This window comes from Dioscorea cayenensis, chromosome 18, assembly GCF_009730915.1.
Source record: "Dioscorea cayenensis subsp. rotundata cultivar TDr96_F1 chromosome 18, TDr96_F1_v2_PseudoChromosome.rev07_lg8_w22 25.fasta, whole genome shotgun sequence".
In the NCBI taxonomy this organism is placed as follows: Eukaryota; Viridiplantae; Streptophyta; class Magnoliopsida; order Dioscoreales; family Dioscoreaceae; genus Dioscorea; species Dioscorea cayenensis.
The window spans coordinates 22,364,873-22,391,420 of NC_052488.1; the positions used below are offsets into that span (position 1 = coordinate 22,364,873).

Sequence of the window (26,548 nt, forward strand, 5' to 3'; positions counted from 1 at the left end):
GCTCATTCAAGCATATGCATGTTGGTTATTGCATTGTTAGAAGGTTAGGTTGAATTGCTTTTTTGTTGGGAGGGAATTAACGACACTAAGTGACTAACCAATGCAAGCTTGTGTTCTAAATTCTAAGCTAGTCTTATCTATTGCAGCATGTCAGCTTGACATACTTTGCTTTATATATATATATAGAATTTACATCCCCTATGGACGTCCATAGATAAAAAATCTATGGACGTCTAATTATCAGCCGTTGGATCATGATCCAGGTCGGCGATCAGATAAAAGCGATCTCACTGTTTATTATCTCTGTTCGAACGAGTAATTCTCGTTCATATAATGTAATGTCTGACGTTTCATCATTGTTAGCCGTTGGATCGAGATCCAGCGGTGATATCGACATTCATAGATTTCTTTATCATGGACGTCCATGAGGATTGAGTCCTCATATATATATATATATATATATTGATGAGCGATTACCACTTTGTTTATTATCTCATTCGAACAGTAATTACTGTTCATATTACTGTAGTATCTACTGTTCATCATTGTTAGCCGTTGGATCGAGATCCAACGGCTGATAATGGACATTCATAGATTTCTTATCTATGGACGTCCATAGAGGATTGGTCCTCATATATATATATTCATGTGTGTGTGGTTATGTTCACTACAAGAAACTACTGAATTAGAAACAGAAATTTAGCAACGGAATTATTCTGTTACTAATTCGCAACGAATCAACAACGAATTACTTATCCGTTTCAATTTTAAAAACAAACTTTACATATGTTTCAAAGTTTGAAACATAAGTTTTGTCCGTTGCTAATTTGTTATTAATTTAGAAACGGATTACAAAGGTTACTGTACATATGCGCAGTGGTAACTGTGTTTTAACCAACCTCATGCAACTCTCAGGCCGAATTTGACCGTAAGCATGTTCTCGCTTGGGTAAATATATTGTTGAATTATTGTTTGAGCTACTTAAATAATAAAATACTCACACCATTTGCAAAACAACCATTTTAAGATATTATATTTTTATCGGAGAAAAAAATACCAAAAAAAAATTCTTATATTAATAATCTGTATTTCCGAGGAATTAGAATTACATGGAAAACAACACGCCTTCAACTACTAATGAACGTCTTAGTTTCACATGAAAAATATTTAACATATATTTAAACTTTTTATGTAAAAAATAACGCCAAATCTCTGATCATTAATTGACTTATCACCCACAGAAGACAAAATGTTGTCCATTCTTCTTCAAACAACAACAATAACAACAGCAACAACGTTGCCATTTAATTTGGTTTTATAGCAGATAGATTTAATATATCAAAACAAATAACTTTGACATAATTAACAATTAAAATAATCAATTAGAAGGATAATTAACAACGATGACTTTAGATTCTTTCAAGCCTTATTCCTGGCGGAGGCAGCACCTCCAATAAAATATATATATATATATATATATATTTAAAAATAAATAAATGTCTCCAATAAACAAGGCTCGCGGAACAATGCCAACAAAACCCTTGTTATCTGAAGAGTTAAACAGACATTTGGTTCATTTATTCTCTCAGTATCCAATGGAATTAAGAATCACATAAAAATAAAATTTAATCTAAATAACAATGTACATTCAGTGCATATTACTTAATAAAACCTTCTTGCGCATCTATCCATCTTCTATGCACCACTGTAACTTGTTTATGTCTGGTCACACAAAGTTGGTAAACCTGGGCATTTTACAATGCTCAAAGCTTTGCATACCCCGAACATATATTGATGGCAAAAACAATATATATCCATCTGTGCGTATGATCATGTGGGAAGCAATTTCTGGGTTTGGCATCCTCATTCTTCTAATGTTAAAATTTCTACTGCAATTTATAAGCATCTAAACCATAATTCTGATTTGAATCTGGAGTGGACAGGCTGGAATAAGCTTTGGAAGCTTCATGTTGCTCCAAGGGTAAAACATTTTATTTGGCTTATGATGCATGGTAGAATTTCTACTACTGACTTCCTCAATAGTATCAATATTGGTCCTAGAACTCTGTGTGTTTTTTGCAATATTGAGAATGAATCCATTGATCATTTATTTCTTGATTGCCGCTGTGCTCAGATGGTCTGGAATATGTTAATCAATATCTTGGGCATTTCTATTTCATTCCCTGATATCATCTCTGCTGGTTTTTGGATAACTGATTATAATTATTCTAAACAAACAATCTCTGTCATTGCTGCAGTTATCTGGTACTTATGTAAAGCTCGTTGTGATGTTATATTTAAGAATTTAAATCCCAATTTCTCTTGTATTGATGCTAAAGCCATTGCCCATGTTAAGGATTTCTTGCAGGAACATTCATCTCTTTTGGGCCGTAGGCTTCTTCTTAATAACTTTCCTCACAGCAATGGACTTTTCCTATTCTATGCCCATCGCTGGAATGACTGCTCCAAGATTGGTAAGTTGGGGTTTTTTATATCAAATCATGACTATGTTATATCATGTGCAGGCAGCTGTTCTTTCTGGGCAGAGACAAACTTTGAAGCTGGCATCAAAGCAATCAACATGGCAATTCAAGCTTCAATTGATAAACAATATGTGATCAAGCGCATTCTTCACAGCAATTCTGAATTATCTCTTGGTCTTAAAGAGGGATGCAATCCGGTAACTTGGAGATATGCGCTGGATTTTTCTGGCATCTCTCTTCTTCTTCAAGTTGCTGGCAATCCCTCTGTGATTGACATCCCTTGCAGTTGGAACCTCCATGCCTCTGCTTTGGCTTCTTCTGGCAACAACAACCATCTTCTTTGTCTCTATCTATCGGGTCGTGATCTGCCCAGATGGGTTATGAAGACCTTCTCTAAACATGGTTTTATCTTCTAGTTTTTATCTTTTTGTTCTTGGTTTGTTTGTTTCAGTTTCTTTGATTGTTCTTTTATTGTTCTGTTCTAGTCTCTTTGGTCTGGCTTGTAATATTTGAACCTTGTAAACCTTTATTTTGTTTAATAAAATCAGCTCTCTGAGCTCTTTCCCCCAAAAAAAAAAAAAAACAATATATCTATGTGTGCCAAAACCTCGTTTGTGGAAGTACTTAAAATCATCATCATCTAATGGTTATTATTAATTTATATAAGAAATATGCAGAGTTATTGTTATATTATATATATATATATATATGTTCAATACGATTTAACACTAATCTAATGCCTACTGTGACATTTATAAAAATGCACTCTCTTTATATATATATATATATATATATAATTAAACTAATTATGCTTTCTTAGCTTATGTTGCATGTGGTTAATTAATTATATAATTTTCTTTTCTACTTCATTTGAAGATATTATAGCTTTTTATTGGGAAGAAAGTACATAAATATTAGTACTTAAAACTTTTTGGATGTTGATGATGTTGAGCTTAGAAAATGTTAGTTGCATACAATCTTAGATATGTAAGGAGATTTTGTTTTCTTGATTTATAATAATCCACCGTAATACAAATGTTTATAAGTGTCCTGTGTGAATTGAAGTCCTTTAGCAGGTGATCATCTGCATTGTGTGTGTGTGCATAGTTTGAAGTGGTTGGGTCACCTACATTTTGTTGTGACTTTGATTGCTAGTTGCACATCATTTCTATAAACAATAAGAAAATTGAAGTAACAAAATAAAAGAGAAATATGTGAAATTTCAAGATATCATAATTAACATGAAATGAATTGTATTAGTGGCCACTCAAATATTAAAAATATATATTTAAGTGCTATCTTTACATATATATTTCCAACTTCCATTACAGTTTCTTCCCTCAACTCTCAACAAATTAAATTGCTTCTTCACTCATTCATTTATATGATCAATAATTCATAGAGAAAAAAGAAACATAAAGAAGTAGAAGAGATGGACATGGATGATGATGATAAGCTTAGTTTATCAATGAAGACGGTGGCCGCAACGGTGGCGGTGTTGATTGCCGCCGTGCTTTCATATTTTCAGAAGCTTGGAATGGAGAAGGAGATGGTGTATGCCTCAGTTAGAGCCATAATTCAGCTCTCTATCGTTGGCTTTGTTCTCGAATTCATCTTCACTCGAAGAAATGTGCTTTGGATACTCCTCGCCTATTTATTTATGGTAACATATTATTTTAAAGTCTTACTTATAAACACATGATCATTAATTTGGATATTCACCTGAGTAGCAGATTGTTTTAGCAGGTCACACAGCAGGCAAAAGAGCAAAACATATCCCGAATGGAAGTTATATAGCCGGAATATCGATTCTCATAGGAACAAGTATCACACTCTTTGTGCTTGTCATGCTTGATGTCTTCCCTTTCACTTCAAGGTACATCATCCCCATTGCCGGTATGATGGTAGGCAACGCCATGACAGTCACCGGAGTCACAATGAAAAAACTCCGTGAAGATCTCAAACAACAAAAGGACCTGGTATAGTATGATACTCTAACTAAAATAAATTTTCCTTTCGGAACATTAATGTATATTGTTTGTATTTTCAATTATTGTTGTTTTAATGAAGATAGAGACGGCACTGTCTCTCGGCGCGACACCGAGGCAAGCGATACTGCAACCGGTGAAGAGGTCGGTGAGCATTGCATTGTCTCCGGTGATGGACAGTGCAAAAACAGTTGGTTTGATAACACTGCCAGGGGCAATGAGTGGGATGATTGTGGGAGGTGCATCTCCATTGCAGGCTATTCAGATGCAGATTGTGGTGACAAACATGTTAATTGGAGCTTCCACTTTGAGTTCCATTATTTGTGCTTATCTCTGCTGGCCTGCTTTTATTAACAGCAATATTCAGTTGGAGTATACTGTCTTTGCTGCTGATGATTAGCTTTCAAAACTTTTTTTTTTATTTTTTATTTTTATCTTCCTTTTTTTTTCTTTTTAAGTGGATTCTCAATGTTATCATGAAGTTAATTTCTTCTTGTTCATCAATTGAGTGGAATACTTTTTTTTATTTCCTTTTAATGAAAGTCACTATCTGTTAATGATATATTATGAGAAATTAGTGGGACACGTTTTGCTCTTCCAATGGTGGTTGTTTGAAACTATTATACTTTTAATAGCAACAAAAAATATTACATTTTTTATTTATGGGTTTTACTCAATTATATCAATTTTTATTTAAGATGTTGGATCTACTGGTTTTACAACAATCATAGTATGTAAATTAGTCAAAACAAAATATTGGGAATTGTGTATAAAGAACAAAACTTCTTATTGATCATTATATCATTTAAAATGTATAAATTACTTACTATTCATTTCTATGTGATAATAAAATATTATTTATGATTTTTTAGAGCCACCGCTGACCTACCTCTGTTGCTAAAAAAAAAAATTATGCCATAAAACTATTTTAAAATAATTTTAATAAATACATTAAAAATAGACTTAATACCAATGTTTTTAAAACCGGACCGGATAGTGAACCGGTCTCATATTTGGGTCACGGGTCAGTCGGTTCGACCGGATGACCCATTTTGATCGGACCGGATGACGTCATAAATAAATAATTATCTTAAATATTATATATATATATAATATATATACATATAATAACAAACTTTATTATATTTTTAATCATAATTATCTTAAATATTTATTTTAATATCATTATGATTTTATCAAAATGGTTGAAGATTCAAATAATTAATCTAGATAAAGCAACAAATACAATTCCCTAAACCTTTTATTTCTTAATCTATTAATCATAAATGGATGATGATAACTACATAAATTAAACAACTAATTAAATTACTAATTATGTGAGGATGAGACAAGGCATAAACAAAAAAAATTCAAAACAAAACTAGAACTAAGTATGATTAATTTAATTCTCATATTTGATCATCATTACCATTAAAATAAAAGTATAAAATAAAATAAATCCTAAATGATCTATACCTCTTAAACAATTTACAAGTTTCTTTTTTTCTCGTACCTCTAAACTCCAAAGTTCCAAAAAAATCCAAAATAATATTTCCGACAAATCAAGATTCAAAGAGTATCGTGAAATCGAAAGAAAAAAAGAGCCAATTCATGCCCCTAAGTCTTTTATTAAAAACAAAAAAACAAAAACAAAACAAAAAAACAAAAAAACAAAAAAACAAAACAAAATAAAAATTGAAAACCGGGTTCCATCCGGTTTTGGTCCGACCGACCGGTTCACCGAGTTTAGCGGGTTTGACCGGTTCAAAATTCGGTCAACATTAATTCTAAAACCGGACCGGGCTATGGGCCGGTTCCCGGTTTTTCCGGTCCGACCGGCCGGTCCGGTCCGGTTTTCAAAACATGGCTTAATACAAATGTAAACAAGTCACATTTCCTTTGGGTCAATTGGTACCGGGTTCTTTGTGTAGAGTGTTCATTTCAAAAAAGACCCGAAATCGAATCTCATGTCCGCACAAAGTGAGGGCACGTGGGTCAGTATTGAGCTCTGCTCCCCACACATGCACGTCCCTGACTTACTCTTAAATAAGGGGCGCTTATCATCTATTTGTCCAAAAATCACATTTTCAAATAAAAAATAAACACATACAACACTTATATGTTTTTATCCCTTATAGGGTGAGAACTTTTTTTTAATTAAAAAAATAAATACTTTAAATAAAGGACTCATGCCAACTATTCCCAGTCAAAAAAATTAATTAATATATATATATATTTAACAAAGTCGATAAACAATAAAATAAAATATAAATAGATATGGGGTGCACCAGTTATAATAACTTAACTGACTTTCTATAAATAACTCATTTCTAAAGTGAAGTATTCCTCACACATAACTCTTCCTCTCAATCATAAGCACGAATAATTACTAGTGGATTAACACACAATTCCAATAAAACATAATATTCAATAAGATATCAACATACCATGCTTATTTAAAAAAAAAAAACGTAAAAATTTAAAATTCCAAATGAATGGTTGAGATCTGAAGAATCCGATCGGACGGTGAAAAATAACATAGCCGTGAATGCGGGCCCCACTAATTCGCTGACCTATCGTTCGGTGACTGGTATTGGGTTCCCTTCTCTCCCGCGTACACCCATTCCGCCACCAATGGCCGCCTGTCCCGCCACCACCCGCGGCTCATCTCCGGTTACCATGACAACCCTCCCTCGGTTTCAGATCTCTCCCCATTGCTTCTACCTTCTTCTCATATCTTGCATCTTCCTTGGTTCCATTCCAGGTACCAATTCCTTTTTTTCTTGTTTTTTTTGGTGAGGCATTGTTTGTTTTTATTAAAAAGTCAGCTTTTTTGTTAATGTATTTTTTTGGATCATTAAATGGCATAGAATCAAGAGTACAGGTAATGTCATTTGATTGGACGAATCAATTTTGTTGAACATTTTGTTTTGGTGGTTGTATTATTAGGTTGGTATGCTTAAAAGGTGTTTGAATTTACAATATTGTATCAGTTTGCTGAAGCCTTGTGTTTTTCTTTTTTTTTTCTTTTATATGCTTGTTTTTTTTGCCGTAAAACCACAGTTTTGGTGAGCATGCATGTAATTTTGGGGTTGTAATTGGATGCTATGCTATGCTTGAGAAGTGTTTGATTTGGAGTTTATGCTTAGAATTTACAAGTTTGTGGTAGCTTGGTGAGGCTTTGTTTGTTGTTTTCTTTTTTCAATTAAAAAAATGAGGGTTTTTGGATCAGTTTTGCAGCATATGCATTCATTGGTAGTGTACAGATAATTTGGTTCACTTTTATATGAGCAAAATATATATGGAAAATTATTGCTATTGCTAACTTGTGCTTGTATGAAGTTTTTCTTAAATTTTGAACGTATTCTTTCATCAAGATTTGTTATACTTGGACACATTGAGATTTTTTTTAATATCTTAATTTTGCTAGTTTACTTTTGTATGAATACAGAAATTGTTGCTAGCTTCTGTTTGAACAGAGGTGTTCATAAATTTTGTAGGTGTTTTTTCATCAAGGATTGTTGTGATTGAGATTTTCAAACATCCTACTTATGTTAAGAGGAACCAGAAAATATATATAGTTTGTTGCAATCCTGAGCTTAAATTTGAGCTGTTCATAACTTTTGTAGGTACTCTTTCAACAAAAACTGTTAGACTTAGATCAATTGAGATTTTCGACACTCACGAGTGGCTGGCTTCTAGCGCGACGGTTTATTTCCATTGTAACGGAGAAAACAAAACCATTCTGCCAGACGTTAAGGAGAATCACTTCTTGTACACTTTCAAAGGCGAAGAGTCTTGGCAGGTTTGAAGTTACTACCTCATTCACCATATATTATTCCTTGTATTCCATGTCTATCAGTTTTCACATGATTTACATTAATTTCAGCCACTAACAGAGTTAGACAACAAGAAATGCAAGCGATGTGGTCTGTATGAAATGGACAGTATCAAATCCGATGATATATTCGATGAATGGGAACTCTGCCCTGATGAATTCATCAATGGAGAATATGTGCACATTAAGGACATGGAATTCATTGCCACATTCATCTGCAATGAGTGTAAACCTGTAGTTAGTATGTTTTTCTACACATAACCCATCCTTGAATGATTATATCGAGCGAAGAACAAAACTATATTTCACATTTTATCTTTTTATTTTGCTTGTAGATTCAACTCAAGCTGTTGCAAATAGGAGAGATGAAGAGAAGAAAATGAATGTGACAATGGTGGTCATAATTAGTGCCTTAGTCTCCATTGCTGCAACTGCTATAACTGTCACTGCTTATAAATATTGGCAGAAGAGAAAGAGGGAACAAGATCAAGCACGGTTTTTAAAGCTTTTCGACGAAGGTGATGACATTGAGGATGAGCTCAGTCTATGATTTATTACAACAACATTGTAATACTATTTTTTTGTACAAACTATATTTACCACATAGATTTACTTATCCCTTTGTAATTTTTTTTTTGAAATCATGATTTCAAGGAGAAATATATATGAGTTAAACTGATAAATTTCAGTCATTGGTATAGAAAAGAAAGAAAATATGATTTTTGAAGTTTAGTTGGAGACCACGTGATATGCACGTGTTACGTGATGTTCATTTTAATTTCTCGATTTGCCACGTCATCGATCCGTTGTGAAAAAACTGGTAAATCTCAGCCGTGTATTTGCTGAAGATCTACGGTCAATAACGGCTCAAAGTTTTCCTGAGGATCAAACCCCGAGCTTCTCATCACTATAAATAACCATCAGCTTCTTTCTCAGTAGGCATCGATCAAAATCCCCAAATTTTCTCGCTGAGGTACGAGCGCAATCCCTAATTTGCCAATCTCTTTGGGAATTAGGGTTAGGGTTTGGGTCTTCTTGCTCATAGATATCTCTGTTTTTCTCGCAGGAGTTCCGATATCTCACCGAGCTAATCAAATCGACGATGTCTGGACGCGGGAAGGGAGGCAAAGGGCTCGGAAAGGGAGGAGCCAAGCGTCATCGCAAGGTCCTTCGAGATAACATCCAAGGAATCACGAAGCCAGCGATTCGCCGTCTCGCCCGCCGAGGTGGTGTGAAGCGAATCAGTGGTCTGATCTACGAGGAGACGCGCGGTGTGCTCAAGATATTTCTTGAGAATGTCATCCGTGATGCGGTGACATACACGGAGCATGCGAGGAGGAAGACCGTAACGGCCATGGACGTCGTTTACGCTCTGAAACGTCAGGGACGCACTCTCTACGGCTTCGGCGGCTAAATTTGTGAGGTGATTCAAAGTCTTGCTGTCAAGAAGAGTGATGGGCGATGTGTTTAGGGTTTTATCTTCGTTTCTCTTGCATTCCTTGATCTTGGAATCTAGGGTACTGTTATAGTTGCGTGTTAGTGTGTACAAATCCGTGGTTGTATACTTGGATCTATGAATGCTATGCGGAGTTCTGGTTTGACGAATTGGGTGGTGTGGTTGTAGTTTGTCTTTTGGGTTGAATTAAATTTCAAGAATTTTAGGTTTTTTTAATTGTTTTAATGCTGAACTTTTTATATATTTTTTATATTTGTTCGTAATTATGTTTGAAAAATATTCATAAAAATGTTTTTACTTGGAAAAGTTTTGTAATTTTTACTTTTTATTATGATAGCCTTTAAAAATGAGCTAAATTTCATTTATTATCGAAAAAAAATTGACATTGAGAGTGACTTCACTAAAATGGATGCATGTAAAGCTAACAACACGTCAGGGTTGCAAATCATCAAAAACCAACATCACATCTTTAGCCAAGCATATGTCAAATTCATTACACTTTTTGTTATCTTTGGCCAGCCAAAATATTTGAACAGCAACAACATTGCTCACAACCTAAACGAATGAAAGTAAATAATTTAATCAAAACACAACCATCTCTGGGAAAAGATTGGCTCCTGGCTTTACAGTATACAAGGTTAATGCAAATTCTAGTTTTCTATGTTTAGGTTAGGACTGAATGCTGTGTAGTGTGGTAGAATCAGTTGCACTCTTGAGAGAAGTAATTTAAATCCTACAGAACCAAGACCTGTATGTGTCTGCATGCGCTTGGTTAACTTAAAATCCACAATTTGTAGTATATATAACACTGCAGTTCCCGGAACAGAAAGACCTGTTTAAAGGCTAGATTGCAAGTGGTTAGTTACTTAGGCTAGAGCTAAGGAGAATTGCTGCTCATAAAATTTAGGGCTAAGTCATGAGCAAGAGGTGCCCCTAATTGGACATTCTTTCACCAATTAATGACCCATCTCATGCATGACTACTAAATGGAGTATATGCTACAAAACAAGTCTTGATAACTGGTTTTAATCAACAAAAAATGGAGCATTCCATGTTATTTAAAATGAAAGTATGGTGATTTCAATTTTGGAAGCCACCAGATGGAACCTATCTTGTACTTAAAACAGGATGTAGACTATACACAGACGAATATGATTTGACAGGCAAGCGGAGAAAACAACAACATGAGGTTCTTAAAATCAATAAGAAGAAACACAAAGGAAGCTGGTTGATAAGAACACATACTCCAAAGTCCAAACCCTATAATTAGATTGGGAAAAATGGCATTACTTATCATGTGCCAAATGGCTATCAAACCCCCTTTACCTTTACACAATTGAAATAGTAAGGGGATCATATAAATATCACATAAAGTAGTACAAATAACAGAATCCAATTTGCTAACTAATACTATTACTTGTATCAGAAATAAAAAGATTAATATTTCAAACACAAAATGTGGCGTGCAATCAAGCAAAGCAAAGCAAAGTAAAACCCAGTTCATTAGCTGTTCTGATAACCTAACACCCTTACCTTAAACTATTTAACAACCGAATTGGTGGTCTTAGAGATGACAAGCCATGTCCCTATAAGGATTATACCAGCAACCTATTTACGCCAAGCCAAATAACCATAGTGAAGATAGACTGTAGACTGTAGACTGTAGACTGATTCTAATCAGGCATAGCCAATATCGAGATGTCCATTTAAACTTCAACAACAATAAGAAAACCCTGATGCTAAGTAAAACCTTTTCTCTCTATTCTCCTCACGCCAAATTTCAATTGCATAAGTACTGGAAGTATCACTTGTAGCAGCATATTTGTAAACTTACATTCTATGCTAGTACATATGTTTACAACCCAGAAATTCAAGAGGAACAATAACTAAAAAAAGCACAGGTAGACTCATCACACAGATATTTTCCAAGCTAATACAAAACAACAAATCTGAATGCCAGCATTCTATCCTTCATCAGCTTAAATCATCAGTGAGCATGCTCTTATATCTTTAATCAGAAAACAAATCAAGAAACATGCGGAAACAGGACAAAGAGAAAACACTGAAGAAGCTACATAACATGGAGAAGTTCCTCACACGGAAGTCAACAGGAAGTTAAGCAGATAAGATGGCAAGACACAGCAATTCGTAGTGAATAAAAAATCCTATAGGTAAATACTGGCACAGAATTGTTCTTGTGATAACACTATAAGTCAAGAAATGAAAAGCAGCAAATCAAACCAGTGTTTTTAACCACCGGACCATTCAGAGCTCGAATTCCTCTTCTCGGAGTGCTGCCTGAGCTGCCTCCTCTTCATCCTCGTCAAGCACAAAGTACTGGTTCCTCTCCACGGGCCTGAACATAAAGAACATAACCGCATAGAATGCCAAGCTCGCGGTCTCCTCGGCTGCAACACTCACCCACCTGTACTTGTATGCTGTGATAGTCTTCAGTGCAAACACAACAATCCTCGTGAAATACAAATACCCAACCACAATGATATAGAATTGCCTAAAAAGAGTAAGCTTTGAGAGGTTCCTCGCGGCCTTCCCATCTGTTTTTGACGTTTCCCGAAGAGATCTGATCGACCAAATGATGGGGAAGAGGATGGCGCAGCAGCAGACGATGTCGATGAGAAGGAAGACTTGGTTCCATGTGACCCAATCGCGGATGAACGGCCCTGTCTCCCCGATAACAGTGGAGGCAATATTGGCGATGACCTGGAGGGGAATTAAGATCATGAGCACCTTCTTCTCCCGGTCCTGAAGGAATGGCTTGAGGAATGACCATCCGGTGCCGATGAGGACGATGACCGTGAAAAGGAGGACACCCTTTAAGAACTGGAAAAGATAGAAAAGGATGTCCCAGCCATGGGGGCTGCCAGTGGAGCGGATGTAGTGCTGATCCTCGGCAGCGAACAAGAGGTTGAGGACCTTGGTGAGGAGAAGGCCGGCCATGAGAAAGTGGATCCGGTGGGCGGAGAGGCGGTTCTTGAAGAAAACGAGATGAGACCAAGCAGCGAGGAAAACGATGTAGACGAGAGCGAAGACGAAATAGAGAGAAGGGACGGGGGCCTGGCCGACGGAGAGGTAGTCACGAGTGCCATCCGTCCGGGTGTTGTACATCTCGGTGTGGACAGACATGGTGACTAGGGTTTCCGGCGCACAGTTGGCGAAGAAGAGGCTGTACTGATCGGGGCGGGAGATGGGGAAGGAGTTGTTATAGCGGCCATTGGAGAGCTCGTGGAAGGTGAACAGAGGACGGACAAAGGAGCTGGAGAGGACGCAGCCCGGAGCCTCGGATCGTTGCTGAGATTGGGATTCGTAGAGGGCTTGGATGAGGTTTTCCTCGGAGAGAAGGAAGAAACCGAGGACGTTGGGGTCAGGCGTCGCAAGGTTGGATGCGAAGGTGGCGTCGGAGATGTCGATTATGACCGAGCCGTGGGGCGTGAAGCCGAACTCCTCCAAGAGAATCATCGGCCGTGAGTCAGCAGTGATCTTCAAATTCTTGATCTCCGCCATGGACGACGAGATCAAGGAAAGAAGAAGGAGAAGGAGCAGCGATGGAGATCGAGATCTCTCCATGGCGAGAGCTTCAGAGATCTCTAATGGCGGACGAGGACAAAGTGAGGACTCGGGTTGGACTTCGTTTTATAGAGAGAAATATAAAAGGAACTGTGCCGTCAATTTTAGGTCGTTGGATTTGCCTGCATTTATGATGAACGGTCAGATGTTGTTTGCTTGAGTTTTACAGGAAGGTAGAGCCTGACCGTCCGATTGATTTACCGATCACACGGTTCAGATCGGACTTCGTTTTCAAATGGGTTGGGTGTGCTTTTTTTGTTGATCAACGGACAACCCAAGGACTGCTTTTGAATTGGGCCTAATAAACACTATGGAGTTCTTTGGTGAAGCCTAGCCCACTTACCGTTTACCACGTGATATGCACGTGGTAGTTATGTCAATGACTTAATGGTCTTGTGTCCCAACTCCCAAGGGCCAAGATTATTGTGACAATTACTAACTCCGAGTTATTTGGGCATGGTCTGAGACTCTGAGTGTGAGTTTGATGATATATTTATTTTATAATCTAATTAATTTACCATAAATAAATCTTTTGATTGATAATTTAAGTTAAACTTCAAAACATATTAAGGGGAAGAAATGTCAAATTATACTACACGTTTTCAGTCATCCGGACGGACCGGACTCGGAATGTCATCCATTAATGTCAAGTTTGACCAGTAACTTCGTAGTTCGTACACTTAAATTTATTTTTTTTAATAATGTGAAAAATTATATATATATATATAAACTATATATGTTGGGCATTTATCATCTACGGAGGCACATAAAACATCACAAACGATCAACTGGAATAAGAGTAAGGTGTAAATAATAGATAGATGAGTGAGATTTATTTTACTATTATTGCAATAAAAATCGAATAGTTGAAATAAAAATATTATTTATCTTATTTTTTTTACTAGTACTACTGTTTATAAAAATATTGTTTATCATATTTAACACAATACTATTTAAAAAACAATGTTTATAAATATAAATTACTTCAACCATTAGATTCAAATCCAACGGTTGAGAATGGGAGGTTTGTACATAACTTATGTTCTTAGAATATCAGCCTTTTATATATATATATATATATATATATATATATATATATATATAAATATATAGTGGATGGACTACTCCTTAATAACATAGTGAGAGCAATGAGAGTGAGTTTCACAAGCACAAAAAATGGAGTTACTATTTTTTTGTTTGTAGAGATGGTATGTTAAAATAACAGTTACAAAATAACAAATTTTTTTTTTTTGAAAAAAATGGATAAATCACTATATTAAAAAAAATAACAAATTTACTCACATCAAATTATTATAAAAACAGGAAAAAAACACAATTTAGAGGATTTCTATTTTAATCAATTAATATGACAAAATTAACATTTCTATAATATTATCTTTTAAAAAAAATATATATTAAAAATTTGTATTTTTCTGGTTTGATTTATTAGGACTTGCCATCTAATTATCATATAATTTCCTCTAATGGATTAATGTGCGTTATTATAAATTTTTTTTATAACACAGATAACCGTTTTTCAAGGGGAAAAAAATTAACATTTGGAATGATATAAAATTAATTCAATAGGGGCAACTATTCCAATTGGATCAAATAAAACTCCTTGCTGAAAGTTTGGATCATTCGCTTGGAATGGTATATATATTCCCTTGATCAGTTAATACTTCTTTTTTTTAAAAAAAAATTAAATAAATAAATAATATAATTTAAGTTATTAATTAAAAAAGAGCTCAATTAACATTTTTTGAGAGTTGCCCTATCAATTTCAATCCCCAAATCAAATCAAAACTGTTACTATTTGAACAAATATTGCAATTTAGAAACCGGAAACTAAACCAAAATCCAACTGCCCATTGAAAATTTGAAATCCTATTGTTTAGTATTTAAAAAACAAAATATATATATATATATGGCGTAGGTTCTTGGAGCATCTACAGTAACAGTTAGATAACTAGTTAACAACTGCAATCCAAATAATAACATAGTGATACACAATAATTATAAATATTAAATTTATACAATATCCATACAAACAATAATTGATGAATCATAATCCAACAATTGTAGATAAATATCATTTATGGTATAAACCAATATATATATATATATATATATATATATCGGACCAATATTCTAGAGATGTCTACAGTAATAATCAGATAATAATTCGACGGCTATTATCATTTTAAACAATGCAAAACGCGAAACGCGTTTTACAATGTCTTATAGTGATTGTGAACAGTAAAAAATATACAGTATTTATATAAATAAATAATTATTAAATAATAATCTAATAATTATAAAAAAAATATTTTTTTAGATAACAGTAATCTAGGAACGTACATAGATTACTATTTCCCAGAACAATTGAAGCCAGAACCAAAACCTGAAACTTTACACAAGTTGGGTTCCAATGTTTACCGGGTCAGGTTGGCCCTCCATTATATATTATATAATATAATACTCTTTCACGTAAACTCAGCATCGTCGCGCATGCAAAAAAAAGTCTTATTTTTAGAAGGTCTCGCGGGATCCATGGTGGACCTCTGACCCTCCCCTTCTCTCTCCTCCATCTCCATAGCTCTCCTCTTCCCTTCTCTCACTCTCCCTCTTCGTTCCCCGAGGGCCAAACCCCTTTTGCCCATTTCCCAATACCAATTCAGTCCTACTCCAATCGATGTCTTGGCTGAGATCAGCTGTGAACAAGGCCGTCGAGGTCAGCGGCCGTAGGGCCAGCGTTTCACGCACCGTCCGGAGTTATGCCGACACCTTCGCCGGCGGCGCCAGGATCCTTCAAGATCGCATGGTATTCCCTCCCTTTCCTGAATCTTCAATCAAAATTTTGACTTTTGATTTTTTTTTTTTGATGGATTGAAAATTGGGTCTGATCAGGGTATGCGGAATCGAAGAAGTTTTAGGAACACTGTGAAAAGACTTGAGGAGATTGCTATTTCGAGTAAGGGAGAGGAGAGGGTTCAGCTCCTTAGGAGATGGTTGGTCGCATTGAGGCAGATTGAGAGAGTGCCCGGAGGTATTGTGGATGATAGAGATTCAGTTCCTTATGATAAACCTAATTCCCCTAATCGAAATGCTTCTCTGGTGAGTTCATAGATTTTTTCATTGGGCCATTGATTGATTGATTGATTGATTGATTGATTGATTGAAAGGGTTGTCTCTGTTCTACATTCAACGATTTGAGGATGCTAGCTGTGATTCAGCATACCCAATTTGTTTTAATTCAATTTGTGTACTTTGTGGATAATTGATTAGTAGAAATTAGAACAATCCCTTAATTAGTTGTCTATGAATGAACAGGACTTATCTTATTGTTCTGATGTGGGTGGTGATCTCTCCAATTTCCGGGAGGTGTTCCTCCAGAGTCAAGCTCTCGAAGGCATTACAATGTCCATGGTGAGCTCTGACTTATCTGTATATTTTATGATAACTCTTTTGATAACTTTTTGGTGAATAAATCTACTTGGAAATTTACTTGTTCTTGCACTCAGTGCTATATTTGGGTAAATGCATACAGTCTTACATTCAGATCAGAAGTTTAATTCTAGTGCTTCAGAAACTTTTAAGTTGAAAATCATCAAATAACTTAGATTCTGAACATTATATTACCACAATTTTTTCATGCTGATCAAGGAGGTTAACCGCAGGTTGACTCTTTTGTGTGACTCAGATTCTGGAAGAACCAAATGAGGAAGAAGCTTCACTACTCTTGGAGATATTTGGGTAAGTTTGACTACTAACAGAATATTTTTGCTTGCCTGTCATGTTCCTGTATATTCATCATGGTCATATTTCTTGATCTGTGCCCAAGATAACATTTCATTCTCTTTTCACATGTTCTAACAATGGTTTCATTCTTTTGAAGCTCTGTATGAGCTTTAGGATTGATAAATTTAGTGAAAATATAATCACATGATATCACTAATTATTATTCTATATGTTGTGGATTTGGCACGAGTCAAATAAATACTAAAACTATCATTTTGAATTTATCAATCCAATAGGTTGCTATCTAAGCCCTTTTTGGTTGACTATTTGCAGACTCTGTTTTACAGGAGGGAAGGAAGTCCAGAGTACAGTCATTGGCAGCATAAGAAATTTAGCCAAGGCATTCTCACATTACCAAGATGAAGTTCTGGTAAGGTTTCTGTTATATCATTTGTCTTTTGCAGCAACTAAATATTTAAATTGCTAGCAAGTTATCAAGTTCACTAACTTGTTTTTCTGAGTATTAGTCTGAGTAATGGCCACAAAGTTAAAGATTTTATTATGCCCGTGTTTCTCCTGAAGCATTAGACAAAAGTTTGCCCTTTGAATAATTGTTCTGATAGTGTGTATTCTATCTGAGGTCATTGCCTGAGGTTGTCATGTAATCATCTTTTTTTGTTGACGGTGAACATGAAATTGTTGGATTCATATCATTGTGCTTATTTTAACAGTATTGATCAGGTCGTTATTTGGTTAGAATTTACAATAGCTCTTTCTAGAGTATATTGATGGATAAAGTGAATAGTTGGAATCTTTCTGTTTTCAGGTAAAGCGAGAAGAGTTGCTCCAGTATGCTCAAAGTGCCATTTCAGGCCTGAAATTGAATCCTGAAATTACAAGGTCTTACTAGAAACTGTGCCACGCTTTTCTTTTTCTAGATATATATATATATATATATTTTTAATCTTTATACGTTCATGATCTGCTTGTCTAAATTGTGTGCAATTTTATGTAATTTCTAGATGATGCATTGGAACTTGATACCTTGCCAAATTGTAATTTACCGGAAATTATTGGTTAGCAACTTAGGATAGTTTGCAATCTACAGGGACTTTAAATGGTGAATTTCATTTTTCCTGTTGTTAGTTGTGGATGTGCTTCATTTGTAGACTTATAATTTATAGCATCGGAATTCATGATCTAAGACCACGAGATAATTTAAGATCAGCTCCAAGCCCCTTCTACAGCAATGTATTTGAAATTTTTAACTTGAATTTCTTGACTGTCATAATCTTCTGATGATTTCAGAATAGATGCTGAAGCCTCTGAGTTGTGGAAAAGCGTTAATAAAATGAAAGGACTGCAAGAATCTTCATCAAATGGCTTGGACATGACATCAAGAGACACGGCCCTTCCAACAGTTGAGGTAATAAGTTTAAAGGCTGTCATGTTGTTATTATTCCCATATGAGCTTGCACTCTAGGAGACATATTCCTGACTAATTTATGTTGATAGCCTTGCTTTACATTGATTGTGCTTTGTATTATCAGTATTGCTACATCAATTTAATTTATTTTTGCAGGCTCTCAAAAATGCACTTGCAGAAATTCAACTATGTTCTAGATTGGAAATGCTATTGCTGAAGAAGCAATCCATAAAGAATGGAGACTCTGCGGAGAGCCACTCTCAGAAGGCATGCTCTTTGTTCTCTTATAATCACTGCTGTTTTGCAGCTAAGCCTATTTATTTTTAATTAACTGCTTGTGGTAGTTCTTTTCTCCATATGCATAATGCAGACACAAGCGTGCTACACACACCATGAAATTCATAATGTAGTTACCTATGTCACATTTTTCATCTTTTTCTTCATTTGCATGCATGCATTTCTTTCGAACTTGACATGAATTTGGCTGATAATCTTTTTATTTCTTTATATCCAAATGGCAGGTTCATAAGTTAAAAATTTTGGCAGAATCTCTTGCTAACTCATCCACAAAAGCAGAAATGCGTATTGTTGATCAACGGTCATTCCAGAATTACTCTCTCTTTACTTTTATTATTTACTTATATATATATATATATGTTAATGTTAGATTGTGCTCTAATCTATTGAATTCTCTTGAGAACATGTATTAATAGAACACAGTCAACGACAATATTGAATAATGCCATTAGTGTTCTATGTCAGAGTTATGAGATGAGTGTTAACAATATTTGATTTAAAATTTTGAACTACATCCTCATTAGTTCTATGTAAATATTGCTAAAGTGTTTTCTGATTTAAAAACAGACGACAGACTGAAGAGGCACATAACTTTCGTGTGGCTAAAGCTAGTGAAGTGTCTGAAATTGAGAAGGTATATTGCTGATAGAACAAGATAAACTTTTCGAAAATATTGAGCGAAGACCTTTGAGAATTTGTTTGCACTAGTACTGAGTCTATTATTATTTATTTTTTCAGGAATTGGTGACTGAGATTCTTGACCTCGAGAGGCAAAGAGACGAACTCGAGGTTGAGCTAAAGAAGGTAACTATGTTTTGGTTTTCATGAATACCCATTGCTTGTTTTGTGATCATATATACAAAATTCTGGTTGAAATGAATATTAGATCAATACGCGCTTGACCGCTGCTCTAACAAGACTTCAGAAGAGCAGGGAAGAGAGAAACCAGTTTGATGAAGCCAGTAATCAAATTGTCCTTCACTTGAAAGCAAAGGTCTGTATTAAATAATGCCTACCTTCTGCTTACAAGTAATTGTCTACAAAGCATCCTCTTCTTTGTTTGAGCCTGAAAACTTGTCAAAAATATTTACCTCATCACTAATTATAGGAAGATGAACTCTCAAGATCTGTTGCTTCATGTAAACTAGAAGGAGATGTTGTCCACTCATGGATTAATTTCTTGGAGAGTACCTGGGTTCATCAGTCTGCCAATACTGATCTGAAGGAGAAGCAGACCAAGTATGTTTATAGTTATTACGACATCTTCGCAAATTCTTTTGCCATCTGATTTTTCAGTCTTTACTAGTACCATTTTATTCACCAAAAAAAAAAAAATCTCCTTTTTATCATGAAGTGATGAACTTGAGAAATACGAAAGCTACTTTATGAAATTGATCAAGCATCACCTTTTGGCTTGCAAGGTATTAGTGCATATCATCCTTAAAAGATAAGATTCATTTTTGTTCTGGAATGTTGACGGTACTATGTTTCTTTCATAGGTGGAGGTGGGATCCTGCCTAACTCATATCAAGACAATTGTCGACAACTTGAAAATATTCTCTGAGGGGTACTGTATTAAGATTTTTCTTCCATTGTTTTTCGTTGGATGAGAATTCATAATGCAGATGTTGTGCTTCTTGTGTCAATACACAGGTCAGCAATAAAATCAATATCAAGCGATGATATCTCAAATGAAACAAACCCCCGTCAAATTCTTGAGGAGGATTATCTAAAAGCCGAAACAAAGGTATAAATAAATGTCTTTTCTCAATCTGATTGCCAATCATATGACTAAAGATTGCTGTTTTTCTCAGATAGTAACAGCCTTTAATGTTGTTGATCACATGAAAGAACTATTTTATCTAGAACAAGAAAACCCTTTCAGGTATGATTTATCCAATATGTCGCTATTGCCGTCATTTTCAATCGAAGTTTATCGAAATTCCAATCTGCAATTTATAACACAGGAAACAAGATCCTCAAGTTAAGGAACTATTTAATGATGTTGACAAACTGAGAGTTGAATTTGGATCCATTCAAAGACCAACATTAGAGATTGAAATTTCAAAAGACAAAGTGAGTGTCTCAGAAGGTACATTACAATCACAAAAGACATCTAATTCGGCAAAGACAACATATTCACCGATGTCCAGAGGAATTGAATCTTCCAATTCAGCTGCATTTGTGATAGACCTTCAATCAGAGAAGGAACTGGAAAGACTAGTACCTGATTTGTTTCCAATGAGCACTGGAAGCTCACATGAAGAGATATCTGGATGGGAGTTTGATGAACCTGAACATGAACAAAGATACAGTGAATCAGCAGAAAAAAACCAGAGCTGAGCAAACTGAATCAGCAACAACAAAACAAACAGGCCTTCAAGGATGTTTTCTTCTTCTTCTTCTTTTTTTAAATTTAAATTTTTATTTTTTATGTTAATCCAGCTGGCCATCTCATTCTTTATACACAACAAAGACAGTGAAATACCTACAATTTATTCACATGTACATTGAGCAGGGAGTGCATTTTTTGATTCATTGAATATGTTTTATTTGTAGATTCATTATTTGGACAAAATAATCTATCTCCTGCTCTTATTTTCTAATATTTCGTATATTGTAACGTAATTATTGCATTAAGACCATTTTTTTTTATATAAATATTATGTCAGTACGAACTTTTATCAGTTGATTATTGAATTTCTGTCCAAGAACTGAGGGTATGGTTGTGCATTTCTGACATTTCAATTTTGACAGAATATCCATCCACGGATGGTGACTAGTCACTTATGGTGGCTCATGGTTGCTTATGTATCTTTTAATTTGATTTATGTATTTACTTATTTTGTACTATGTATTCCAATATTTGTACTTGTAACAGCTATAATTGTAATACATTTTGGTTGATTTATTTTTTTAAAATATATATATTATTTAATTTCATGCCATAATAAATTAGTCGCTGAGGACAAGTCAGATGACCGAACCCCTCAACTTTTGTTATTGAGTTCATATATTGAATGGTTCGTCATAATTACTAATATTTCAAACGCACTAGAAAAAAAATAATTAACATATGTTTGATAAGAATTCTTCATACTTTATTAGGCTACCATTTTCGTCGTCTCGGAGTTATCTTTTTGGAAAAATATAAATAAAAGATGACGATCTCAACCACAATGAAATTCTAGATTTTCAGAAGCTTTCATCCAAAATTAATTCATATTTCATAATCCTAATAATTATCAAGGGGACATATGGCCTATGTTGTATTCTCTGATTTTTTTAAACCTTTGTTTTTTTTTGTTTAAAAAAAAAAAGGCAACGCATTGTAATTAGTTGAACAAATTCTGCCGGCTAAGTCATTACCAAACAAAACAAAACAAAAGAAAAACCCAAAAAATAAATAAATAATAATAATAATAGTATTAATGAAAGTATAAACTATTATTAATAAATTATAGTCACTATTTTGTATCACTACGCCAACAGAACGATAACTTTGAACCCGGACCAGAAGCCCAACATGAGCCCGTGCCCGAACCTGAACCTAAACTCGGGCTGGAACCCAAGCCCGAACCCGGAGAAATAGAAACAAGCTCCTCTATCCGGTTCCTCACGTCCTCCGGCGAATACCTCACCGCCGCAGAGCCGGCGCTGCCGCCGAGCAACTCCCTGCACCGCCAGTAGAATCCCCGGTAAGCCGGCACGACCATTCGCACAGCCGAAGCCCGGACTTCGTCTCTCGATGTCTTGTCCACCACCACCCACTCCCCTTGATTCCGCGAAGCCTCCTCAAATGCAGCATTGAAGGCCTTCATTGATTCTCCGGCCTCCTCCGCCGTCGCTACACCAACGGCCGGGATCGCCGCCGCCACCGTCGCCCAGACCAGCCTCTCGTAGTTGCCCATATAATGACGAACTTTGGCGGAGTGCCTTTGAAGCCATTCGTCTCCGAGGATTTCTTTGAGCTCGGATTCACTGATCTTGTTCACAATGTAGTGGAGATTGTTAGCTAAGAATAGGTAGGATTGGCCGACGTGTTTGTAGGTCTCGGCCTTGCTGTCGAGCTTGCAGAGAAGGACGAAAACGAGCCATGATATCCTCTTCGCCATTGGAGATGAGAGCGAGCTTTCCTCTGGATCTGGTTCTTGGGGTGATGATGGGTTTGAATTGGCGAGGATATTGGCGAGTGGGAGCTTGTAATCGCCGAGGAAAATGAGGTAGTTGATGACGTACCGTGTCAGAGGGTGGACCCCACCGCCTGAAATTGCTGACCTGGAGGCGTCTTTTTGGATGAGTGATTCGAAATCGGCGAGGAGAGAGTTCGCTGTTTCTTCGAGTTTTTGCAATGAGGTTAGGGTTTGGGAGAGGACGCTGGTGGTGGATTCGAAGGAGAAGAGGGTCTTGATGGAAGGGAGGAGGGTGGAGATAGTGTCATAGAGGTCTAGGATTCGGAAGAGCTTCTCCGGCGTGGATTTGGTTTTGGCGATGGAGTCTGGGAAGGAGAGAAGGGCGGTGGCGGCGTCACGGGTGATGTCGGCGAAGCAGGACTCGAGGATGGAGTTGGAGCCGGAGAAGACGTGCTCGGCTAGAGTAAGCTCGCTGGAGAAGAGGGTTTGGATGGCCGGACCAGTGCCGCGGAGCCAGGACTTGATCTTGAGCTCGAGGATGTCCCAATCGAGCTTCTGGATCTGGGACGAGGATAGCCGCTCGAAGCCAAGACGGTAGAGGCCCTCATCGACGATGGATTTCCGGCGGGTTTTGTAGATCCGGACGTACTCCTTACCGTACCCGGCGGCGATCATGGCTTCAGAGATAGCTCGAAGGTCGTCGTCGGCGGCGGGGACAGCATCGGAAGCCGACGAGATCTTTTCCTCGTCGGATAACTCGTCGTTGCCGGAGGAGCTGGAGGTGCGAGCGGAAATGGATTCCAGAGGATCAGGAGAGGAAGACAGAAGGAGATCAAGCTCGTGCTCGAGCCGGCGGATCGCCGCCTGCATCAAAGCCTGGGCGCGGACGAGGTTGCGGGAACGGACGGCGGGGTCGCCGGCGAGCTCATCAGACGAGAAGAAGAGCATGGCGCGCTGGAGGTCGCCGACGGCGCGAAGAAGAAGGCCAGCCTCGCGCTTATCTGACCGGAAAAGTGACGTCATTCTCGCCTCGAGATTCGTACTGGGATCCCATCTCATGATGATGGATTCAGTGAGGGCGATGTTCTCGTCCATCATAGTTGCAGAGAAGGTCTGGCGGGAAGGAGAACAAGTTACACTTGATGAACGGCCAGGATAGTAGCTTGGAGATGGAGGAGCAGTTAACGAACGGCCATGATTGGAGATTGGATCATGGAGCCGCTGGGGATGATGGCTCTCGTGATAAGAGCCAAAGAAGAGAGCTCGAAGTCCTAAGCGTGGCATTTTTTGTAATTACAACGCAAATATGCTCAAGTCCCTGAAGAATGGGAAAAGATAAGAGAGCCTTCGAGATATATATATAAAGATAGATAGATAGATAGATGGACGGCTGAGATTGCGTATTAGAGGACGTTAATACTAATACAAAATTAAACGATGCGTGTGAGTGTGTAACAAGGAAAATTAGAGTAAATTAATTTTTATTTATAATGCATGTACTTATACAAGTAAGCTAAGATCTTATTCAAGCCCCACTCGTCACATTGGAAAATGAGAAGAAAATATTTTATTTTTATCTTAAGGTTACAAGACTAGTTGCGTATCTATGACAAATTCATTGAAATCATAAATAAATTTTTATTGTGGAATAAAAAAAATATTATGGCGTGTAACAGTTGTGATTTAGGGTGAATGGAAGACAAAATAGAAAATTTATAAGTTTACATTCATTGTCATATAATTAAATTAAATATATATTAAATAAAAATTAAATGGTTTTTTAACGTGCGGAAACGTAGAAATATCAAATAATATTACGTTGAAATGGTCTTTGATGTCATAGCACACATATATCGTGGCAGCCGGCGAGAGTCAACTAGAACAACTATGTGAATTGGTTTGATCTGTTGTATTGTAATGAACACCAAACACCAGCACAGTGCCACGTGTCATTATCTTTGCCGATGATTTTTGTAGGACCCACTATATTCAAGATCTGACTGAGGTCATTTTAATTTCTTCTGATTTTCTATTTTATGTTGCACTCGTGGGTTCATTTTTATTTTTATTCTTTTTTATCTCATTTTTTTATAGTTATTATATTATTTATTTATTATATATATGGTTAGATTTCCCTAAATAATGATATTCTCGTAGGCTAATAGTAGTACGTTTAATTTTCTCATTTAACAAGTTGGAATTAATTTTTTAAAAAAAATTATTCATTAAAAAATATATTATCATAATTAACACGACAATTTTTCCGTGGTGTCCAATTGCGAATCAACCTTTTCACTTAATCAATATATTTTGTTTAAAAAATAAAATAAATACATATATAATAATTCAAATTTAATGACAATGAATTGATCTATTTCAATTAGTAAACTAACATGTCATTTTCTCATTTTAAGGAACATGTTTTTCTCCGTCTCTTAAAATCCAAAATAATTAATAGGCCATTAATATTGACTCCTGGATAAATAACAAAAAAATAATAATAATTTGACGTTTAATTATTCAAGGCAAGATAATATCAAGATAAGTTCAACACTAAAATAATGATTAAATACAACAATTTAAAAAAAAAACCACTAAAACTTTAACCACGAGTTCATTGTCCCATTGTAAGAGAAATTACCAACTAGTTTAGTACACCCATATGGATATGATTAACTCTATTATATACATACATATATATATATATATTATTTACAAAATGCAAAGACTGAAATGAAGAAACAAGGAACCATAACTTATTCATGCATGAATAAAGATAGCCGTCTTATTTGAAAAGACACGTAATGACAACATGGCTAACATGCAATCTATGCAACTTATCTCTCTCTTTCTCACTCCTTACATATTAATGTATTTATCTAATATATATATTAAAGATTGACTCTTTGTTTGTTTATATATTATGAGCTAGTCTTGGTCTAGAAAAACTTGTAAATGCACTTTCTAGTACTATCTTCATTAACGTTTGACTAGAGTTATAAAACAATACTGTTTTGGTTCCACTTGCTTGACATTAGTGTTATTTAATAATTAAAGAAGTCAAAACATCTGTCACTATTCACTAATGGCAGCTGCCTTGTGGACATATATGAGAGCAACCTCCGTTTGTTGATAACTTGATAAGACTTCTCATTTCATTATCTAGTTGTTTTAATTTTGTACTTGTGTCAATCCTCAATATTATATATATATATATATATATATATATATATATATATATATTATTCATAAGGCATATCTTGCTCCTTGTGTATCCATACATGCAAGTGGGTACCTATTTTATCCAACGGCCGCATGTTAGAAATGTGAATAATTATACATTGAAAAATAAAATATTTGTAAATTATACTCTGTTCGATGCTTTTTACTTGTTAGATTTGAGAAGTTTTATTTAATCTTTTTTATTATAAATTTAAAAAAATACATGAATCTTTCAATATTTTTTTTTATTTACTTTTTATCTTTAATATACTTATATTTTTTTCAATATTTTTTTTTTGTAAAATTAAAACACTATAGTGAGAGAATAAAAGATACAATTAAATTATAAAAAAATTAATAAGATTTTGATGGTATTTAA

The 26,548-nt window shown here is 35.6% G+C and overlaps 6 protein-coding genes across 9 annotated transcripts; 4 read left to right on the forward strand and 2 right to left on the reverse strand.

Moving 5' to 3' along the window:
• The first annotated feature begins 3,817 nt into the window (after nt 1-3,817).
• Nucleotides 3,818-4,955, forward strand: LOC120282502 (UPF0014 membrane protein STAR2-like). The gene is made up of 3 exons (XM_039289325.1): nt 3,818-4,146; nt 4,217-4,462; nt 4,554-4,955. Exons 1-3 carry the CDS (start codon nt 3,916-3,918, stop codon nt 4,869-4,871), a joined length of 795 nt encoding a protein of 264 aa, XP_039145259.1. The 5' UTR covers nt 3,818-3,915; the 3' UTR covers nt 4,872-4,955.
• Nucleotides 4,956-7,105: 2,150 nt separating this feature from the next.
• LOC120282940 lies at nt 7,106-8,859 on the forward strand. The gene is made up of 4 exons (XM_039289772.1): nt 7,106-7,235; nt 8,101-8,276; nt 8,361-8,550; nt 8,645-8,859. Exons 1-4 carry the CDS (start codon nt 7,106-7,108, stop codon nt 8,857-8,859), a joined length of 711 nt encoding a protein of 236 aa, XP_039145706.1.
• A 386-nt stretch (nt 8,860-9,245) lies between these two features.
• On the forward strand, nt 9,246-9,981 carry LOC120281708 (histone H4). Its single transcript, XM_039288406.1, has 2 exons — nt 9,246-9,282; nt 9,376-9,981. The coding sequence occupies exon 2, from the start codon at nt 9,412-9,414 to the stop codon at nt 9,721-9,723; it is 312 nt and encodes a 103-aa protein (XP_039144340.1). The 5' UTR covers nt 9,246-9,282; nt 9,376-9,411; the 3' UTR covers nt 9,724-9,981.
• Nucleotides 9,982-11,739: 1,758 nt separating this feature from the next.
• LOC120282444 (protein CANDIDATE G-PROTEIN COUPLED RECEPTOR 7-like) lies at nt 11,740-13,396 on the reverse strand. Its single transcript, XM_039289263.1, has one exon. It carries the CDS (start codon nt 13,348-13,350, stop codon nt 12,031-12,033), a length of 1,320 nt encoding a protein of 439 aa, XP_039145197.1. The 5' UTR covers nt 13,351-13,396; the 3' UTR covers nt 11,740-12,030.
• A 2,479-nt stretch (nt 13,397-15,875) lies between these two features.
• On the forward strand, nt 15,876-21,353 carry LOC120282423 (nucleoporin nup211-like). Of its 4 annotated transcripts, XM_039289231.1 has the most exons (18): nt 15,876-16,174; nt 16,261-16,467; nt 16,684-16,779; nt 17,054-17,106; nt 17,425-17,521; nt 17,918-17,991; nt 18,400-18,517; nt 18,674-18,784; nt 19,039-19,115; nt 19,382-19,448; nt 19,553-19,618; nt 19,701-19,808; nt 19,923-20,053; nt 20,169-20,235; nt 20,314-20,381; nt 20,468-20,561; nt 20,629-20,699; nt 20,782-21,353. In XM_039289231.1, exons 1-18 carry the CDS (start codon nt 16,046-16,048, stop codon nt 21,155-21,157), a joined length of 2,010 nt encoding a protein of 669 aa, XP_039145165.1. In that variant the 5' UTR covers nt 15,876-16,045; the 3' UTR covers nt 21,158-21,353. The 4 variants fall into 4 exon arrangements, with proteins under 4 accessions (XP_039145165.1, XP_039145166.1, XP_039145168.1 ...); XM_039289232.1 differs by lacking the exon at nt 20,782-21,353 and having other exon boundaries at nt 20,633-20,671; XM_039289234.1 differs by lacking the exons at nt 15,876-16,174; nt 16,261-16,467 and having other exon boundaries at nt 17,031-17,106; nt 17,439-17,521.
• Nucleotides 21,354-22,281: 928 nt separating this feature from the next.
• Nucleotides 22,282-24,393, reverse strand: LOC120282941 (exocyst complex component EXO70H1-like). Its single transcript, XM_039289773.1, has one exon. It carries the CDS (start codon nt 24,229-24,231, stop codon nt 22,282-22,284), a length of 1,950 nt encoding a protein of 649 aa, XP_039145707.1. The 5' UTR covers nt 24,232-24,393.
• Nucleotides 24,394-26,548: the final 2,155 nt, after the last annotated feature.

Excerpts from the sequence above, each read along its gene's own strand:
- LOC120282423 (XM_039289231.1), top strand. The coding sequence starts at position 16,046 with ATGTCTTGGCTGAGATCAGCTGTGAACAAGGCCGTCGAGGTCAGCGGC. Across the intron at positions 16,175-16,260 it reads GGATCCTTCAAGATCGCATG|GGTATGCGGAATCGAAGAAG; the intron begins GTATTCCCTCCC and ends GGGTCTGATCAG. Across the intron at positions 17,522-17,917 it reads ATTACCAAGATGAAGTTCTG|GTAAAGCGAGAAGAGTTGCT; the intron begins GTAAGGTTTCTG and ends TTCTGTTTTCAG.
- LOC120282502 (XM_039289325.1), top strand. The coding sequence starts at position 3,916 with ATGGACATGGATGATGATGATAAGCTTAGTTTATCAATGAAGACGGTG. Across the intron at positions 4,147-4,216 it reads TCCTCGCCTATTTATTTATG|ATTGTTTTAGCAGGTCACAC; the intron begins GTAACATATTAT and ends CCTGAGTAGCAG. Across the intron at positions 4,463-4,553 it reads TCAAACAACAAAAGGACCTG|ATAGAGACGGCACTGTCTCT; the intron begins GTATAGTATGAT and ends GTTTTAATGAAG.
- LOC120282941 (XM_039289773.1), bottom strand. The coding sequence starts at position 24,231 with ATGCCACGCTTAGGACTTCGAGCTCTCTTCTTTGGCTCTTATCACGAG.
- LOC120282444 (XM_039289263.1), bottom strand. The coding sequence starts at position 13,350 with ATGGAGAGATCTCGATCTCCATCGCTGCTCCTTCTCCTTCTTCTTTCC.
- LOC120281708 (XM_039288406.1), top strand. The coding sequence starts at position 9,412 with ATGTCTGGACGCGGGAAGGGAGGCAAAGGGCTCGGAAAGGGAGGAGCC.
- LOC120282940 (XM_039289772.1), top strand. The coding sequence starts at position 7,106 with ATGGCCGCCTGTCCCGCCACCACCCGCGGCTCATCTCCGGTTACCATG. Across the intron at positions 7,236-8,100 it reads CTTCCTTGGTTCCATTCCAG|GTACTCTTTCAACAAAAACT; the intron begins GTACCAATTCCT and ends TAACTTTTGTAG. Across the intron at positions 8,551-8,644 it reads TGAGTGTAAACCTGTAGTTA|ATTCAACTCAAGCTGTTGCA; the intron begins GTATGTTTTTCT and ends TTTTGCTTGTAG.